Source organism: Sus scrofa, chromosome 13, assembly GCF_054392235.1.
Source record: "Sus scrofa isolate SSC_HxYL_T2T_F1_AM1 chromosome 13, Sscrofa_HxYL_maternal_Yorkshire_Landrace_v2.0, whole genome shotgun sequence".
NCBI classification, from domain to species: domain Eukaryota; kingdom Metazoa; phylum Chordata; class Mammalia; order Artiodactyla; family Suidae; genus Sus; species Sus scrofa.
In genome coordinates, this window is record NC_139395.1 from 52,690,504 (window position 1) to 52,710,182 (window position 19,679).

Sequence of the window (19,679 nt, forward strand, 5' to 3'; positions counted from 1 at the left end):
TGTGCTTTTAAAACTTAGTTGATTATATGAGAAAAAAACCTGCAAATAACACTTAAAATATAGAAAAGTGGAAGAAAGTTATGTTTTTCGTTCTATCCAAAACTTAATTTTAGAGGTCTAAATTAAAAAGTCTATGAAAGATGAAACAATAAATCAAATAAACTGACAAACAACAGCAGAAAAGAAATTCTTCTCTCACCAGCAGCTCTGAGAACTGAGAAGGCAACACAGATCCTTTCTATCAGGTATACAGATGAAGTCATTAAAGCTAAAAAGTTTAAGTCTTCAACGTTTAAAAAAAAAAAATCCAAGTTCTGTAGGAGGAAGACCTTGTATATTAATGGTATGGTATCTACCCTTTGACCTAACATAATGATGACGAAGAAATGATTCCACAGTATGATTACTGCCTGGACAAGCACACCAGTACATTAGTTTGCGTTCTCAGCCTTTGTTATGTGCTGCCAACCCTCCCACTTGTCTGAGACAAGATCAAGGGAGATGTAGATACTGTGCTGCAGAGAAGACCGTCTCTCTACCAGAGAGTTGTTTTGTTTTCCAAAAGGATGATCACCATACATCATTTTTTTAAAAGGCCTTCATTTCATTTCAGCTTTTATGCTGCTAGGATTCTCTGATCATACTGTGTGGGGCCATGAAAAACTGTCCCAAGAATGATTCCTGGAAGAAGCTGAAAACCCCTCCTGGAAATACATCTTTTCTCTTGGCTGCTTCCCCAGAATTCCCCACCAGGAACTGTCTTAGGCAGGCAGGAGGATGGATAGCCTGAGGTCTTCCCCATCTCTGCCGTCCATGTTCTTGAAAGCAGTCCAGAGCTGATGACTGCCTCCAATCTACAAAGCTGCTGTTGCCTCTATGGAGGCGCACTCACCAGGCCCCTTCAAACTCACTTCAAAAAAAGGAATTCCACATTCCTACTCAAGAGAGGGTGACGACTCAGACCAGCAGCTCAAAAAAGGCTGTGGAAACTGCCAACACAAACAGCTTCTCAACTTCCATTGTAAGAGGTTTTCATCAATGCTTGGAATCCTTTGTATTATAAAAATAGCTTTCCACCCCAAAAGAAGCACATTAAAAAGAGGTCCCTATGGTACCAGGAGTTCTTGGGCCAGATCAATTTATCTTAGCACAAAAAGTCTCATTGCAGATTAGGACACAGTGATTGATTCTGGGTTTTGAAATCAGAACAACTGACTTTAAATCCTGGCTCCACTAATAGCTGTGTAATAGTGGGAAAGTTACTTAACTTCTCTGAGCCTTACTGTCCTCATTTCACAAACAAGACTAATAATTTCACAGATGGCACCTACTGTTGTAGAGTTGCTATACACAAAATGTGAGCTACACCATGAAAAACGTATAGCATCACACCTAGCACCAAATAAGTACTCAACTAAGTCTTTTCTTATTTCTGCTGCTATAACAGCAACAGTTACAACTACAGACTGTTTTGAGCAAAATAACTGAACCACATCTTTATTTTCTTCCTGCTTTCCTAGTAGCTAGGTTTTATCTGCTTGATTTTCCTATCTTTCTAGCTCTTGTTAAATCATACAGGCTGCATATTTTTGTGTTTTGTCTGTTGGTTTATCAATTATCCTTGCATCTCTCAAACCCGTTCCCTTCTCCTCATCACTACAGCCACCACCTTATTTCAGTGCTATTATTCCTTCTAGTTTGGTCTACTGCTTACTCTTCCATCACAGAAATGTTACAAAATTAATCCTTCTAGAAGATACTCCTGACTATGTTTTCCAGGCTCAAAAAGTTCAAAATCTTTAGCTAAGCACTCAAGGCTATCCCTGTCCAAGCAAACTCCTACTGCTCACTCTTCCCCCTATTCCAGAGCCTAAGCTACAGAACTCCTCTCTTCTGAGCCTTTCTCGTACCTTGCCACCTCTGCTGCCTTTGCTCATGCTCCCCACCTAGTTCTACACCTCATAAAATCTTTCCCCATTTGCTGGTCCAGTACAAATACCATTGTGCTTACAGAAAATTCCCTGACCCCTCCCTCCTCTGAATGCCCACGACATACAGAATTTGCCACGTGGTGCCATGGGTAATGCCTCAACTGTCCAGCTCAAGATTTTTCATTTCAATCTGCTTACTGGACAGGCATATCTAGCTATCCTAAAGCGTCTAAAACAGCCTGGACAAAACCTTCCTGTTCTTAGCTACTAACATATTTTCCACACCTGTTCCTACATCCTGTAACAGTTAGGCAGGGGTCTCAATCATGTAGGTAAGTCTCATTGAATCCAGGGAAAGTTAAGATGTTAGGTTTCTCAAGAAGAAAAAAAAAAAAAAGATATTTCGGCTGCATATCACAGAGAAGGGTATGGGAAAGCCATCCGAAGTCCAAAGTGACTCTCAACACAGGGTTGTTTTATGGTCCTGCACAGCAAGGACCAGCTAATCTTCCAACAAGCTGTTGATTTGATTCCCCTCCTATGCGAGCCTCGATGGCTCACATTCCACCCTGCATGCCTTTTCCATTGCTTCTGGTTACTTATAATTTCTACCTCCTCATAACTTCAGATCTTTACAACTCATGTTATTAATTCATTCTATAAATATTTATTAAGTATCTACTATTTTACAGGCACTGGATGAATAAAGGCAGGTCCTTTCCAAATGGAAGTTCTACTCTAGACAGACCTGAACAAGAATTATTAAGATTGTGCTTCGTGTTCTAGTGGGAAGTTACATGAATTTGTAAGAGACAAACCTAACCTGGGCTAGGCTAACTCCAATTAAAAGCAACGGAGGAAGTGACATTTAAACTTCCCTTGACCTAGAAAAAATAAAGTTATATCCATACTTCATACCTTACAGTAAGATAAATTCCAGATGGGCTAAAGACTAAATATAGAAGATCAAACCATAAAAAACAACAAAAGAAATCACAGGACTATTGTTCTTATACTCTTTTGTGTGGAAGAGATTTTTAACTATAATACAAAATTCAGAAGACATGAAAGCAAAGACAATACATTTGACTACACAAAAATATTTTTAGAGAATTCTCTGATGGCCTAAGCAGTTAAGGATCCAGCATTGTTACTGCTGTAGCTCAGGTCACTGCTGTGGTGCAGGTTCGATCCCTGGTGTGGAAATTCCATATGGTACAGGCACAGTACCCCTCGCCAAAAAATTTAAAAAAAAAAATATATATATATATATATAGTTTTATATAGACATACATACATACACACACACATTTCTGAATAACAAAAATCCACCACTGGCCCAAAAAAAAAAAAAAAAAAAAAGGCCAAACAGGGGAAGCATTTAAAACTCAAATCAGGGAGTTCCATCGTGGTGCAGCAGAAATGAATCAGACTAGTATCCATGAGGAAGTGGGTTTGATCCCTGGCCTTGCTCAGTGGGTTAAGGATCCAGCTTTGCCATGAGCTATGGTATAGGCCAAAGATGCAGCTTGGATCCCATACTGCTGTGTCTATGGCGTAAGCCAGCAGGTACAGCTCTGACATGACCCCTAGCCTGTGAAATTCCCTATGCTGCTGATGCGGTCCTGGAAAAAAAAAATTCAAATGAAAGGCAAATGGATAATTTTTCTAACATATAAAGAGCTTCTACAAATAAATAAGGAAAACACTGACAAAATAATTTGACAAATATAAACATACTTAAATATGTACAACTTCACATGGAATAAGATAAAAGCAAATGAAAAATACAATTACAGTTTGGGGGTGGGAGAATGCACTGGGGGTGTGGGATGGAAATCCTATAAAATTGGATTGTGATGATCATTTTACAACTATAAATGTAATAAATTCATTAAGTAATAAAAAAATAAATAAAACTAACTTTTTAAAATGTAAAAAAAAAAAAAAGAAAAATGCAACTAAATGCCATGGTTCACCTTCCAAATTGACAAAGATCAAAAAGCTTACAAACCCCACTTCATTGACAGAGTTACTGGGGGAAAAAGGCACTCTTACGTAATGCTGATAGGACTGTAAATGGTTTAGTCTCTATAGAAGGCAACTAGCAAAATCTAGCAAAATTAAAAATGTATTGTCCAAGAAATTCCACATCTAGAAATTTATCTTACAGATATGTTCATGTATATATGAAATTAAGACTATTCAAAGTTATTAACTTCAGCAGTCTGTATGAAAGGAAACGTCTTGAAGCAACTTAAAAGTCCTTTAGGAGGAGATAGGTTTAATGGAACAGTATGCAGAGGTAAAAAAGGAATAAAAAGCTTTTCTACACGGATATAGGAAAATCCTTAAAGATATTTGTTTGTTTGCTTTTTTAGGGCCACACTTGTGGCATATAGAAGGTCCCAGGCTAGGGGTAGAATCAGAGCTGCAGCTGCTAGCCTACATCACATCCACACCAACATGGGATCTGAGATGTTTCTGTGACCTACACCACAGCTCACAGGAATGCTGGATCCTTAACCCACTGAGTGAGATCAGACATTAAAGCCACATTCTCATGGACACTAGGTGGGTTATTAACCCACTGAGCCACAATGGGAACTACTCAAAGATATTTTGTTTAAAAAATTGAGGTGGGTTGCAGTTCCCATCTTGGCTCAGTGGTTAACGAATCCGACTAGGAACCATGAGGTTGCGTGTTCGATCCCTGGCCTTGCTCAGTGGGTTAAGGATCTGGCGTTGCTGTGAGCTGTGATATAGGTCGCAGACATGGCTTGGATCCCAAGTTGCTGTGGCTCTGGTATAGGCTGGTGGCTACAGCTCCGGTTCAACCCCAGCCTGGGAACCTCCATATGCCACAGGAGCAGCCCAAGAAAATGGCAAAAAGGAAAAAAAAAAAAAAAAAAATGAGGTGGGAGTTTCCACCATGGCTCAGGAGAAAATAATCTGACTAGCATCCATGAGGACGCAAGTTTGATCCCTGGCCTTGCTCAGTGGGATAAGGACCTGATGTTGCCATGAGTTGTGGTGTAGGCTGCAGATACGGCTCAGATTTGGTGTTGCTATGGCTGTTGTGTAGGTGGGCATCTGTAGCTCCAATTTGACCCCTAGCCTGGGAACTTCCATATGCCACAGGTGTGGCCCTAAAAAAAAAAAAAAAAAAAAAAAAAGGATAAATAAATAAATAAATAAATAAATACATTGAAGTGCATAACAATTATTACATTATGGCACACGCATAAATATCATACTATAAATCATATCAATACACTTTTATCTCTCTAGATCCTACTTCTGGGGATAGTTTTAGTTATACCACAGTACCAGGAACAGAGCAGACATACAATTACTATTTGATGAAAGTTACTAAGTTAAAGAATAAAGAAAATAAATGGATGAAGGAATATACTTGGATACTTGGCCTATCCTCTAAACTCAGTTTCAGGTCTTTATATATATCGCTACAAAAAGTTGTGACCAAATCCTGGTTATCTAGTTGTCTGGTTCCAGAAAAACCTAAAATACATCTTTATATAAGACAAATATGTATTGAATAAATTAATTTATACGTGTGTGTGTATATATATATAGATAGATAAATTACTTTTCAATAAGTATGACATGAATTTTCTAGTTCCCTTGTTCATATCTCTCAGGAATAAAGCATTCAGCATTCAGAAGGATGATGTTGTTTTCAACCTTACCTTCAAAATCTCCCAATAGCTTAAGGGAAAAAAATAGTCTACAATCTTTATTCCAGCAACTGTGTTTTCTACTAGGAAACACAAAACAAAGGAAGCTCCCTTGACAAGATCATCTCCCACTTTTCTCTTGTATGAACTCTCTACTCTCACAGGAAAACCTTCAATACAACCATAACCATGACAACTACAACCATCACCACTTAAGAAACATCTGCTATGTGCCAGACCATGCTCCACACTCAATACGTATCCTGAAAAGTTCATAAAACATGAGCTGTAATACAATTATCTCCATTTTACAGACAAAGGAATAGGCTTAAAGACATGTGGACATATGTACAGCATGCCACAGAAATACTGATGTTGTTTCTTAGGGTGGAATTTATTTAACTTTCTACATGTAATATTCTGACAATAAATAGCAGGTTGGATAACCTGGATTACCAGCAAAATACTAACATGAAGTAATAACAGATCTAGGACAAATGACATACACAAAATCCAAGAGTAGTGCTTTTTTTATCTGCTCAGGAATCCCTAAAAAGCCCACTGCTTTGCATGTTTAGGTAGTGCAAGAGCACTCACACTCACCAAAGCGATAGGACACCTATGTACCAGTTACCCAGTGAGTGTTTCTCACCAAGACCCACTCATCACAGGCTATCAGAAGATTCTCCAGCTATTCATTATTATAACCAACTCATTCTCTCCACAGTAATTATCTGTGAGCAACATATCATGCTGTCCTTGGAACCATCAAACTGACATATGATTAAATAGCAGAGGGCTCTGAAGTTAAATTTAAAACCACTCTCTTACACTTCAACTCACACATCACATCGAGATCTGTCCAGCCATGGGAATATTCCAGTTGACCAATACCAAAGACCAGTGAGAGGCTATTTCTTACTTCACGTTCCAATCTGAGAAAGGTGGTGATTATATTCTCAAAACTTTAAAAGAGGTTTTACTAGGCCTTGAAGTAAAATTTTGCAGAGCAATTATCTGTATGAAGTTATGCCCCACCCCACATTAAAATGTCTCAGGAGTTGCTTATAGTCACTGTTACGTCTTCACAATTATGTGTCTTCAACACACTGTTAGAATTACACATTCTCAATTTTCCTTAAAAAATTATTGTAAATCATAAGTTACTGAGCACTCAGTTCTGCATATACCTATAATGATAATACTTATATTAACAATGTTATCGATTAGAAAAAAAATGGAAGAAAAAAATCAATGGGCAAGCTTGAGTTAAAACATAAGTCTCACTGTTCTTTGACAGAAAAAGGAGCAAAAAGAGGGTCTTCGAGGGGAAATTTGTTTCCATTTACCAGCCATCTCTACAGTTTCTAGAAATAAAATTTTCCTATAAAAATGATGCTATACAACCCATTTTATTTTTGCAGGCGCCATGAATTAGGAAACACAATTTTTTTCCAGCCCAAATAAAATAGTTACACCCAAAGCAAAATCAGCCAATTTCTGCCTTCCTATTCAATTCTTTCATATTTTTAATATAAGTAATTTTCATATATAGTATTCATTAAATTTAGAATAGAATAAAAAAAGAATCATCAAAATTCCCTACAAAGAAAATCCCCCAAATTCTTTGTTAGATAAATCAACAACAAAGTAGTTTCTTCAGAGAAACATACACAGTGCCCACTCATTTTTAAATAGGTCCTCCCAAAACATAGGCCTAGCAAAAATGTGACATTACACAGTGTGAAAATTCCAAACACCTTCACCCAATACAGAAGAAAGTCCCAGTCACTAGTTGGATAGGTTTCCCTACAACTCGACCTGGTATTGTGGGTAATGAAGTGATAGAATTCACATTTCATAAGAAAAGCCATATAAAGGAAACAAGATATTATTTTTCTAGAAAGTGATTTATAATAATACTGAGAAACTATTTTTTTTAAATTCCTTTCTTTTCTCAACATTTACAAAAAAGACTAACATATCTTGAGAGATTTACTATTTGCTGATATTCATCCATATGGTAGCACCAACAAAAAGCCAGGAGCAGGGGAGGAATAGAGAAAAGAAAAGATTCTGAAAAAATACAAATATATCCTAACCTCTCCTAACTTAACATCTCTTATTCTGGGGCCAGGACTTAATAGGCTTGTCTGGGATTCGCTCTTGATTTTGCTGTTGGTATTTTATTGTTGTCATTGTTTTAAGTGATTTGCAAACTGGAATGGTTTTACTCCTTTCAAGCAACCTCAGAAACACATTGTACTACAAAATATTCCAACTACAATGCAAATTGTGTTTCCTCAATCTTTTCTACTATTCTGGAGAGTACAGATAGAGTGCCAGAACAGCAACTTAAGCAGAAGCTAAAAAGTAAAAATAATACAGAGCTTAAAGACCTAGTTCTACAAATTGGAGCTGGCTCAGCAAAACATTAGCCATGGCAAGTCTCACCAAGGCCAGGTCGGAAAGGTGCAAGAACCAACCCCTGGCTACACCTCAAAGGTTCAAAACCATTTCCAAATATAGAACCCACTTTATGTTTGCAGGAGTTGTAAATCAGGGAAAACAACTTTTTTCCATCCCCAATAAAATATTTGCACCCAAAGCAGAGTCAACTAATTTCTGGCTTTCTACCAGTTCTGCTTGGGCATAAAATTTTTTGACACTTCACCAGAAATGTCAGCATTAGTATAAGGCAGCTTTAAAGAGGGAAATGATTTTCTGACCTGTGGATAACCCCCTTCAACCCTAACAGGAAAAGGAATTTTTAAAAACACCTGAAACCCAGTTTTTCCAGTTATTAGTATAAATGGGACAAACTATTTTTCTTAGTGGCCAAATCCTTCCTTATAGGAAGTAGTGGTCTTTGAATTCAGTGAGAGGAGGGGCCATGCTATATCCCCAACACCTAGCACAGACCTTTTCATGAAGAAGGATTTTAATAAAAGGCCAAGAAAGGAGGGGAAGAGTAGGGAAGGACAGAGAGGAACGGAAAAAAAAAGCAAAGAGTAAAGGAAGTTGAAGGGAGGGAAAAGAGAACAATGGAAGGAAAGAGGGAAGGAGGGAAGCAGAAAATGAGGTAGGAGATCTTTTCCCTTCTCCTTTTATTTGTATCTTTTTTTCTTTTTTGAGTTTTCAAGCATCCAGCTTGATAGAAAACCAGTTGTATCTTTTCTTAGGGCTTCCTGTCTGAAGGTAGAAATGGTATCTAGTGTAGTCCACTCAGCCTCCAGAAAAAAGCTTACTAGCACATTTCTGTGGAGACCAAGTAAAAGGTGGGAGGAGTGAGACAAAGCTAATGGAAGTTCCTTTTTTCATCAGTCATTTATTCAGCAACATTCAGGAGTATGCCTGCCACCTCCAGTGTGTGTCACAACAGCACATGGAGCTAGAGACCCATCCAGTGCTAGAGGAGGCTGCTGTCTACTAGGAGATACACTGCACTGATTAACTGTCCTAATTCAAGGTAGGATGTGACACAGGCCAAGGAAAAGAGTTAGATAAAGCTCTGAGGAGATCAAGAGGGAAACTGCTTCTGCCTGAGGCATTCAGGAAAGGCTGAGTGGAGGATGTGATACCTGAGGTGGCCTTGCAGGGCAGGATTTGTGCACACGGGACCAGTTCAGGGTAGAAAAGGTGGAGTGGAAGGGGAGGGAGGGCATGAATCTCAGGATAAAAGAAGAGGCTGCCTGCACAGCAGACAGGACAGCATGCCCCCAAAATGCTTCATGGAATATCTTCTACAAACACTGTATTTGGGAAACCACAGATTGAACGCAACTGCACATTTCCCTCCTGCGGGCTTCTGAGAGTCTTTACTAAGCTACTAGAGCAGAAGAAACAGGGGAAAAAAAAAAGTTTTTAAGTAAATCAGAAAGAATTGGCTTTTAGGGGAAAACCCCAATGCCTTCACTTACTACCTGTATAAACATGAGCAAAATATTTAACTTTAATGAACTCCAGTTTCCTCTTCTCTAAGATGGAGGGACTGACAGTCTCAATATTATACAGGTGTTATAAGTAGTAATATTACATAAAATGTGATTTTTTTTTTTCCCAAAATGCCAGGCCAGCATGCAGCGCCCAGCCTAGAACACAGGGGGTGCTCACTCTGTATTTGCGGAGGGAATGGGGCCAAGCATTGACTCTAGTAAAGAGCAAACTGCAAGGGCAGGGTGTTTTTCATTATTTCTATGGGCAATAGGACTCTGAGGTCTGGGAGTAGTGACTTCATCTTTTGCTAGAAAAATGAAGGATTTAGAGGGCAGTGTTAAGCTGTGGGGAAACACCACAAAGAGGTTATTTTGGTAGACGTGTTTGAAGTGACCCTATAACAATGAGCTCACACCTACTGCCAGGCACCAGTCATCAGCTTGAGCCTGCTTGCCAGGGAGATGCATAAGGCCCAGTCACCAACAGCCCTTCCATCAGACATATGCAAGGAAGAGCCCAGAAAACTTGTTCCAAAGACAGTTATTTCCTCTCCAAGAGAGGATACTGAGGCACAAACAAGGAAGCAGCTGACCCAGGATCCAAAGCAAATCGGAGGCAAATCAAAGTTTTACTGGATTGATTCTCTGGCAGGATTTTGAACTGAATCCCAAATGATACTTTTCCCTTTTTTGGTCAATTGCTGCATACATTTATCTAGATAACCTCATCCCTCATAAGTCACATTCTAATCTCACAAATCATTCCTAGACATGAGCAAATTTCACATAAACCCTCCTCGTGAGTACAATGCAGAGATCTTGCTAAAAAAACCTCTCCAGCTTCTCACTGGTTTGTGTATAAAGAGATTCTTGACAAAAGCGGAGTTTTCTGGAGTGAGATTCTGAACAGTTTTAAAATATGACATTTGCATTTTACCAAACTCAATGTTTAACATCTGTCCACCTGAATTTAAGGAGGAGAGTCTACACAGAGTTTGAAAAAGAAATGAGGCCATTTTAAAAAGTATTTGGAGGGATGAATTTCCCATGGAGTCCACAGCACATAGAAAAGACCTAAAAGTTATTAAAGTTTTCAAACTTCAGATTGGGAGGTAGGGAGGCGCAGGGTAGACTACAGACTTTTACAGTATGAAAGATCAGACTTTTTAAAAAAAAATATATGTGATAAATGTATATACATGTATGTGTGCACACACGCAAATACAAGTATCTCAATTGTGAGCTATATAAAGAAAGAACAAAGGCCAGAGAACCTGTACTCAATTCAACTGTTACATTTCATTTTACTTTAACTGGTAAACCTGGAAGTGGTTGGACAAAAAGCACAATTAACTCTGGAAACTTGTCAAAGCTCCAAAACCTTACAGGACTCCATAGGCTTTTCTGTTTTCAGGAGAACAGGGCTGCCCAATTCTTCCTACACTAAAAATATAACTAGAGATTATTTACAATTATTGTACATTTTCTCCACTATGTTCATTTGGGCAAAAGGTTAAAAAATATTGAAATGATCTGAATCTTGTTTTGACCACTATAGTTCTCTCAGTTTTTGCCAAACCAAATCAGCACACTCTTGTCCGGAGACCCTCCAAACATTTACAACCTCTCTCAGCCCTAATCCTGCATCCCATCTTCTAAGAGTCTGAGTTCACATTCAATTGCCACACACACAAACACAAACTACTAAACACTACAGAATACAGTTTCTGGCTCACAAAGACACAGCAGAATACCTGTGGACAGCATCGAAGGCCAAGGCAGGGAGCCTAGGTGTGAGAATGAAATGGGTCCCTGGTCTCAAGAGCTCAAATATCAACAGGTACAGATGAGGGGTAGCAAAGGGAAGGCAAAAGGAGAAAGAAAACAAAAAAGACAAGCAGGGATAAAAGCGTAAAGCTTCATTAAATGAGTGAATCCAAAACTTGAAAGAAGGGTTACAATTCCATGTGGCCAAGCCCCTCCTCCCCCATCCTTATTATGATATCTGTTTCTCCACACAGGGGCACCAGAATTAACAGTCATTAGGTTTTGGTGAGAGCAGTGCAGTAGAGCTATGCTGTTAATCTCCGTTTAGATCTGTTTGGAGAATTATTGAGAATGGGCTTCCTTCAGGGTGATGAAGTTCAAGGCAGTTCCTCTGAGATACCCAGTGTGGTATGTGGGAATATCAAAGAAATAGTTTCAATTTCAAGGACTATGAGCCACACCACTGTGGGGAGGGAAGGGCCCACAGAGGTGTGCGGAGGGGAACAAAATTGCCATGTGAGAAGGTCTCGTTTTGAAATTATTCACTACTGGACTTAAATGATAAGCAATGGACAGAATAAAGAGGGGCAGATCCCAAATACAGAGAAGAAAATAATATTGCTTGGCCTTTGAAAGAGCAACTATATTGGCCACTAATTTAAGTCTGGATTGCCCAAATCACACAATGAGCATCTTGCAGTAAACTCACTGATTAAATGATAAAGAAACCACTAGATGTTATTATGTATTACTGGAAAGAGAAGGCTTGCCTGACTTAAAGGAGAACCAGTTATTAACTTGGGCCCCCCACCTTAGATGAATCAAACCTAGAATGCATTTGCAAACAAAATGTCCAATTTGCTTCTTAATATTGTGGTGCATACAGTCAACAATGAATCTAGTTTTACATTTGGTTCCATATGCTATGCCCTAGGTAATTAAAGTATGTCTATGGCTAATAAAAATGAAGTTAAAAAGTTTAAAAGCAAAACAATGACAGGAAATAACATGTGTGTACAATATGTTACTAACACTGATAATTTTCAAAAGTGACTTTTAAAAAGAAGTATTATAAATCTTTCAAAACACAGTGATTTATTAAGCGAAAAGTCTGAATGGTTTGCACTATTAAATTCAGCTTTTAAGTTGCTGTGTCACAGGCAAATCTTTTGTTCTCCTAGGTTAAATTTAGCATCCTGCATTTTGTTATTTCCACTGCTCCATGCTTTAGCATCACATAACCTATTTTCTAAGCTGCTCAGGAGAAACACACTCAAGGAGTTTTCATGACGATTTCTCTCACTGATTTAGTAATCCAGGAACAAAATGTATCAAAAAAAATCCAACAGTGATTTATTTTCATCTTCTTCTTTGCCTTTTCCCACCTATACAGGCTTCTTATAAAATAAACTTCCCTAGGCATGGGATGAAATGAAAAGGAAAAAAAAGTGGTGGCCAGAGGAAAACCATTTCAGAAATGTGTTTGTTAAACAAGTGAAAGCAATAAACTGAGCTTAGGAGGGAAAGGCAGTTAGAAGAAAAACCGAGAGTACTGACCTGAAAGTCAAGCTGATTGGAGCAAGGGTGAAAGCAGCAGTTTGGAGGATAAGCAGAAAGGAAAGGGGATAGCAAAAGAGAATAAAAGGAAGGAAACGCATTAGTTTTAAACATACAGCCAACAGATGTTATATTAGCAGGTTTTATAACCAAATGAAGGACAATAAAGCAACTTTTATCTGACATTATCCCTGAAAAGCCTGGGCACACATTGTAAGCTGTTACATTAAATATTATATGTAAGAAACCAGTATCTGCTCTTACTCACATAATCACAAGCACTGATATGAACCGGAGGTGTGTGCCAGCAACCCAATGGCACAATTTTCCCTTTTCTGGAGGAACACGTATAGAGAAAGCTCCTATCTGTGTGCATGTAAAATTGTATTATTTTTTACATAAAGTAAAATGGAAATTACTATGAGCTCATAGTAGACACTTATGTCAGAAAGATTTTATTAGGACCAGTAAGTTGGATGACTATATCCTTTGAGATATTTTTCCTTCATCCCTAAAAACCAAAGGACCTGAGCATTTGGCTTGGCTTTCTGTTCAAGACTGCCATTTTAAATGTTCACAGAGTACTGCATCCAGCAATGATCAAAGACTGTGAGGACGGCTTCAGGTGAGGTGCTACCTGCTATCAGCCTCCCAAGACAGATTAACTTCCAAAGCTGAGAGTAATTTTTTTTTTCAGTTGTGAAAATGAGGATCAGATTTCATCACTGAAATTATTCAGACCCTTGATAACTAATTTGTAGAAAAATATATAACATGCCCTTCTAATCCATCAAAACAAAAAAGTCTCTAATGCCAAGTAAAAATCAAAACAATCATATCCTCTTCAGGCTACCCCAGAAATCATAGAGGACATTCATTTTGTTAACCTATAAAATGCCCTTTGCAAAAAAACAAGTGAATTAATAAATAATTTATCAGCTATCTGCTCAGTGGGAATCCACCATTCCATACTATTAAGAAGAAGTTTTAAGTATTTCACACAGAAAGGAAAAGCAAAACCAATACTCAGGAGAAAGCTTAAACAAAAACATTTCAGATGAAATCAGCATTGATTATAAGGATAAAAATCAAGTAGAAAATTCAAGATTACACACCTGGTGAAAGCACTGTCTCAATAATCCCCTGCAGAGTGTTTTGTGATCATAAACACACAATCAAAGATAAAGAGTTAAGTCAGGGTAGTTCTCATTGTGGTGCAGCAGAAATTAATCCCTGACTGGTATCCATGAGGATATGGGTTTGATCCCTGGCCTTGCCCAGTGGGGTGGGGCTCTGGCATTGCCATGAGCTGTGATGCAGGTCACAGACTCAACTTGGATCCTGCATTGCTGTGGCTGTGGGTTAGGCCAGCAGCTGCAGCTCCAATTTGACCCCTAGCCTGGGAATTTCCATATGCCCCAGGTGCGGCTCTATAAAGCAAAAAAAAAAAAAAAAAAAAAGTTAAGTCAGGCCATGATCTTTGCAGGAATTCTGGTGAGGCTGGCCCCAGCTTCTGTTCCAAATCCTTATGGCGCAAAGGCATATCAAACTGAGGTCCATGGCCAAGCTTTAGAGAATCATATATTGAAACAGCAAGCAAATATTTAAGATTTAGTTGACTTTTCCAAGGGTTCCTAATCTCCATCAAATTCTCAAAGGTATCTATAATATCCATGACCTTCCCCAAAAGGTTGCTAGGGACCATATGCAATCATCTGCCACTTGTTTTAAAAAGTTCCTTGACAAATAATTAAGAAACATAAATGGAAATTACTTAGCAAAAAGAGTTTATAACAAAACAGAACTAGTATCAAGTTTCTTCCACATACTAAAAAACTTCTACATCATATTATCATATTTTTAAACTATAAAGCTTAAGCTTATATTTTGTGAAAAGAGTTCTGAGAGACAGTAAAGAAATTATGTCAGAAATTATTGAACAAATTCAGAGGAAAAAATAAGAGTCTGTTTCTCAACCTTAGATAAGGTGATTTTAGGCATCTAAAATGATTTCTTATTGTCCAAATGACTGATGTCATTAGACTTGATCCATATAATTAAACATTATGTTGTTTTCTATATTGATGTTGTATTTTAGGAGTAAAGCCCTGAGGGACTCACTTTCCTCTTTATAGAGGGAAGGGATGAAATTGAGGGTTCAATTTGGGCATTCCCTGTCCTCCAGACAAATACTGACAAAGCCTCTAACATAGTTAAGATAATCATATGACTCTTTCCTTTCCATGGGTGAGATGCCAGAAATCCAGTGATACCAAGCCTTGATTTACAGACTCTGTTAACCTCTCTACTTCCCCTAAGGGACTAAAGGATTCATTCTGAAACTTCTAAAATAACCTAAGAGACCTTGATGGGCACTGACACAGAAAGATTACATATCTCATTGCCTCTAGTGTTTAATTAGCTACCTGATTGTGCAGCATATGTGATACCTAGCATTAGTGCTGATAATAAGGACTTCAGCCTGATTCGGACCAATTCTCAGGGGTTTCTTCAAGCCCCCCCCCCCGCCCCACCTTGTGTCAAACTTCCCCAGAGCAGCCTGTGCTACAAGGCAGAAGCTCCCTGCTGAGCTATCAGCATCAAGTGCAAGAGCTTATAGGCAGAACTGCATATGGAGACCACACTGGAGCAATATGCACTTTGAAAAGGAAAATCTTTAATGGCTTATGAAAAACATCATTCACATGGAATATAAAAGGTAAATGCATTCATGTAAGTGCCATGCATGTGCTACTTAGAATGCATATACTGTGGAGAAAATAAAAAATGGGAAGATCAACGGAATAGAAAGCAAATATGAATTATCCTGTGAGAAAGAAGTAGGCCGGTGTCAGTGTCTTTTACTCCTAACCCTGAAAATTTTGGTGCACATGACTGAAGTTCTGGGAGAATATTTAGGAACATTAGCTGCTTTTTTTAAAAAAAAGTCTATTCACTGTGGTAGGTCATCTTACAGACCAAAGACCACAAATTTATTTCAAGTTCAATTTCTTGGTTTTATAAATCACAAACTAAATTGCAGACACTCTTTTATAACTCCAAAATGGAGATATACGTCACACTGCTAAGAACTCTTTAGTTCCCAACCTTATGAGAAATAAATTTTGTAGTTTAAGCCAGCAAATGGAGATACTGCCCAATTTAAAAAGGGCTGCCTGACAACTCGAGGAAGATGCTTTGGTCAAAATATACATGTAGCCCAGCAGATAATGGTTCAGAAAGGCAGGCCAAGGCTGAGCTCTCCTTTTCCCAAGAAACTTCCTTCCTTGATCTCCACCCCCACCTCCTGGGTCTGGCCTAGAGCTGGGACTCAGACATTTCCCAGACTATGTTTTGCTGCTGAATGCAAGACACAGGCAGGCAGAGAACTGGGACAGCGTCAAGTCCCACCACACATTTTATGAATTACAGTGCCTGGGAGGCATCAGTTTTAAGGAGAGGCAAAGGCAGAGATAAAAGAAAAAAAATGTGCAGAAAGTACATAAAGATAAATGCCTATAAAATCACTGTTGTTTTTAATGCATTCCATATTGAGGAAATAAAAATGTGAATAATCTTGATGATTTAATAGCAATAGCGTCCAGCTAAGACCTGCTTGTCCAACTAGACAATTACGCTATTTTATGCAAATATTTATAGTAATTTATTCTCATTTTCAATTATAGTTTTGCAGAGTTGGTTCAGTGCAGAAAAAAAAATGGGCTCTAAATGTGGGGCACATCACTTTCCCTCATGAAAGCTAATAAAGATGAGGCAGATTTCCCGTGGCCCAGCAGCAAAGCCTCTCCACCGGCTACATGACTATTGAGTGCTACTAGACTAACTTCTTCCTTCTGGCCCATTTTTGGATGGGATTGTTCTCAGCTACTCATCTATCAGCACTGAGTTCAAATCCCAACTGTGATTCTTATAAATTCCATAACCTTAAGGAAGTTAATCTGCTTGTCAGTTGTTGTGGGGTTTTTGTTGTTGTTTTTTTTCCACTTTTTAGGGCTGCACCCGCAGCACATGGAGGTTCCCAGGCTAGGGGTTGAATCAGAGCTGCAGCTGCAGGCCTACGCCAGAGCCACAGCAACACCAGATCCAAGCCAAGTCTGCGACCCACACCACAGCTCACAGCAACGCGGGATCCTCAACCCACTGAGCAAGGCCAGGGAGCAAACCCACAACCTCAGGGTTCCTAGTCAGATTCATTTTTGCTGAGCCATGACGGGAACTTTCTTATTTTTTATTTTATTTTATTTTTCTTAAAGGCTGCATGTGCAGCACATTCAAATCCCCAGGTTAGGGGTCAAATCAGAGTTACAGCTGCCTGCTTATACCACAGCCACAGCAATGCTAGATTAGAGCTACGTCTGTGACCTATACCACAGTTCTTGGCAACGCCGGATCCTTAACCCACTGATCAGGGTCAGGGATCTGACCCACGTCCTCATAGCTACTAGTTAGGTTTGTTTCCACAACAGGAACTCCTGAATGTCACAGTTTTCTCATCTATAAAGATTTTTTGTGTTGTGGGTAGGATTAAATCGTATACACTCATGCAGGTCAAGTGCATGGCAGAGTACCTGATACGCTGTGAGCATAAAATATACATAACCTATTATTATGATTATAATTGCTATTAGTAATATTATTGAGGGCATCTTCTCTATGGCTCACTTCTCAGAGCAGTAGATTAGGAGTTCAGAAATCTACATTACAGTTTGGTATCTTTCCAACCAAGCTCAACTTTTCAAGGTCTCAATTTTCTCAGCAATAAGGAAGACATGATCATAACTTTCCTGTGATCCTTGTTATTTAAGAACAATTTTGGCCCTAAGATATAGTTCTAAAATACACATTTAAAATTAATAGTACTTTTAAAAACCAATAGGCTGGCAGAATATTTTCACACATTAAATTAAAATTAAGGCCTTGAGGACTTTAATTTGTTTACTTATCTCAGAAAAAAAAAATCTTCATTTAATTTATAAAATGAGTCACACTGAATAAAAATCGGATTACCATCAAACTAATTCTAAGATTTTTTTTTTTTTTTTTTTTGGTCTTTTTAGGGCTACACCCTTGGCATATGGAAGTTCCCAGGCTAGGGGTCTAATTGGAGCTGTAGCCACTGGCCTATGCCACAGCCACAGCAATACCAGATCCAAGCTGCATCTGCGACCTATACCACAGCTCACAGCAACGCCAGATCCTTAGCCCACTATGCAAGGCCAGGGATCAGACCTGCGTCTTCAGGGATGCTAGTCAGATTCATTTCCAGTGAGCCATGACAGCAACTCCAGTTCTAAGATTTTTAAACAAAATATAAATTGCTTTGGAATTTGTATATATTAAGTACTCCACTTGAAAATATTGAAATTTTATCGAGAATTAACCTATTCATTTAATCCAGAGACACATAATGTTGAGAATTTATTTGTTTTAGCATTCAACTGTTCATAGTGATATAACTACCCTACCTTATACCAGTACAATGTACCTGCAAAATGTGATACAATTTAATAGGTTGCTAGAGATCTACTTCTAAAGAAGACTCAAAGTCACATAGCTAGAATAAAGCAGAGGTAAAATCTGAATCCAGGTATTTCTATTCCTAAAGCTCCTGATCTTTCTATAAGACCATGGAGACCATATGTCTTGAAGTCCTTTAGGGCCTCACAAGTGTCTTGATCAGAACTGGCAAACATTCACTGATTTATTCAAAATCGGCTGATCTCTTCCATATGGACTGAATCTGGGAAAGACAAATTCTGCCTTATTGCTGAACCAATGAGAAATCCTCAGAAGAAATGGAGTTACGTAAGATTATTCAGAATTCCTTCTTTTTATGAAATATAGGAAAAAGCATTTAGATAGAAAGCTTACTTTTAGAGTCCATACACTACATAATACAATATGGATATGATTTATCTGAAAATCTTATTACTCTGGAACCCTGCTATAACCGTCCTTGTTTTTACAGAGAATTTGATATCAGCTCCACCCACCTTAGACCCTACTGAAATATATTTATTTACCAAATGCCATAAGGTCCTCTTAAAAGATAAATCCCAAGATGAATTTGCTGTGGTGTGCTAAAAGACATCCAAAGGATATGAAATCCTTTCCCTTTCTCCTGTTTTGAATGAATTCCCAACTATATTATTTCATATTCTTTACTTGAAACAAAGCTAAACCACAAATATTTGTTTTTAATGGGAAAAAAACTGAAGTTTCAGGTAGTCAAAGGCTCAACATCTTACACACTTTGCTGGCATAAATCTACATCACGCATATCACTCAAGAAAGATGACCATTATTTTCTCAAACACTGAAGAAGTATATAAGCGCTCAAAACATAAGCCAATTGACTTCGGAGTAGTCCACAGAAACACAACATCATCCCTAGCAGGCCATATTCCTCATACACAACTTGTTTCCACCTTGAAATATGAATACACATTCCAAATCTACCTTGACCTGAGATAGGCAACTAAGCAATCAATGTTCACTTGCAATTGACAATTCACAACAGGACTATAAAATTTACCTCTCAAGTTCTGCAATCTTCTTGTCCTTGTCATTCTTTTCATTCTCCACCTCCTTGAGGATCTCCAGCAACCGGTCAACTTCTGCTTGGGCCTTGCCACATTCATCACGGTAATAAGATGCCTCTTTATCAAGCTGTTTTATTCGGTCTGCAAACTCTGGGTTCATCCTGGAGTCATCTTCAATATTATGAGCCTTCAACATTATATTTTTAAAGAATGTAGTTACAATTTAAA

The 19,679-nt window shown here is 38.4% G+C and overlaps 1 protein-coding gene across 45 annotated transcripts in view; it reads right to left on the reverse strand.

The window, feature by feature from the left end:
- The window catches only part of ERC2 (ELKS/RAB6-interacting/CAST family member 2), a 983,951-nt gene that overhangs the window by 469,129 nt on the left and 495,143 nt on the right, over positions 1-19,679 (reverse strand). For 42 of the 45 annotated variants that reach the window (XR_014823359.1, XR_002337959.2, XR_014823361.1 and 39 more), the window contains one exon: positions 19,445-19,638. The exons of the other annotated variants lie outside the window; for them this stretch is intronic. Coding sequence is in view for 15 of the 42 variants with exons in the window: in XM_021070729.2 (XP_020926388.1) it covers positions 19,445-19,638 (194 nt within the window). In the remaining 27 variants the exon portion in view is untranslated. The remainder of the gene's footprint in view (positions 1-19,444; positions 19,639-19,679) is intronic. 45 annotated transcript variants of the gene reach the window in all.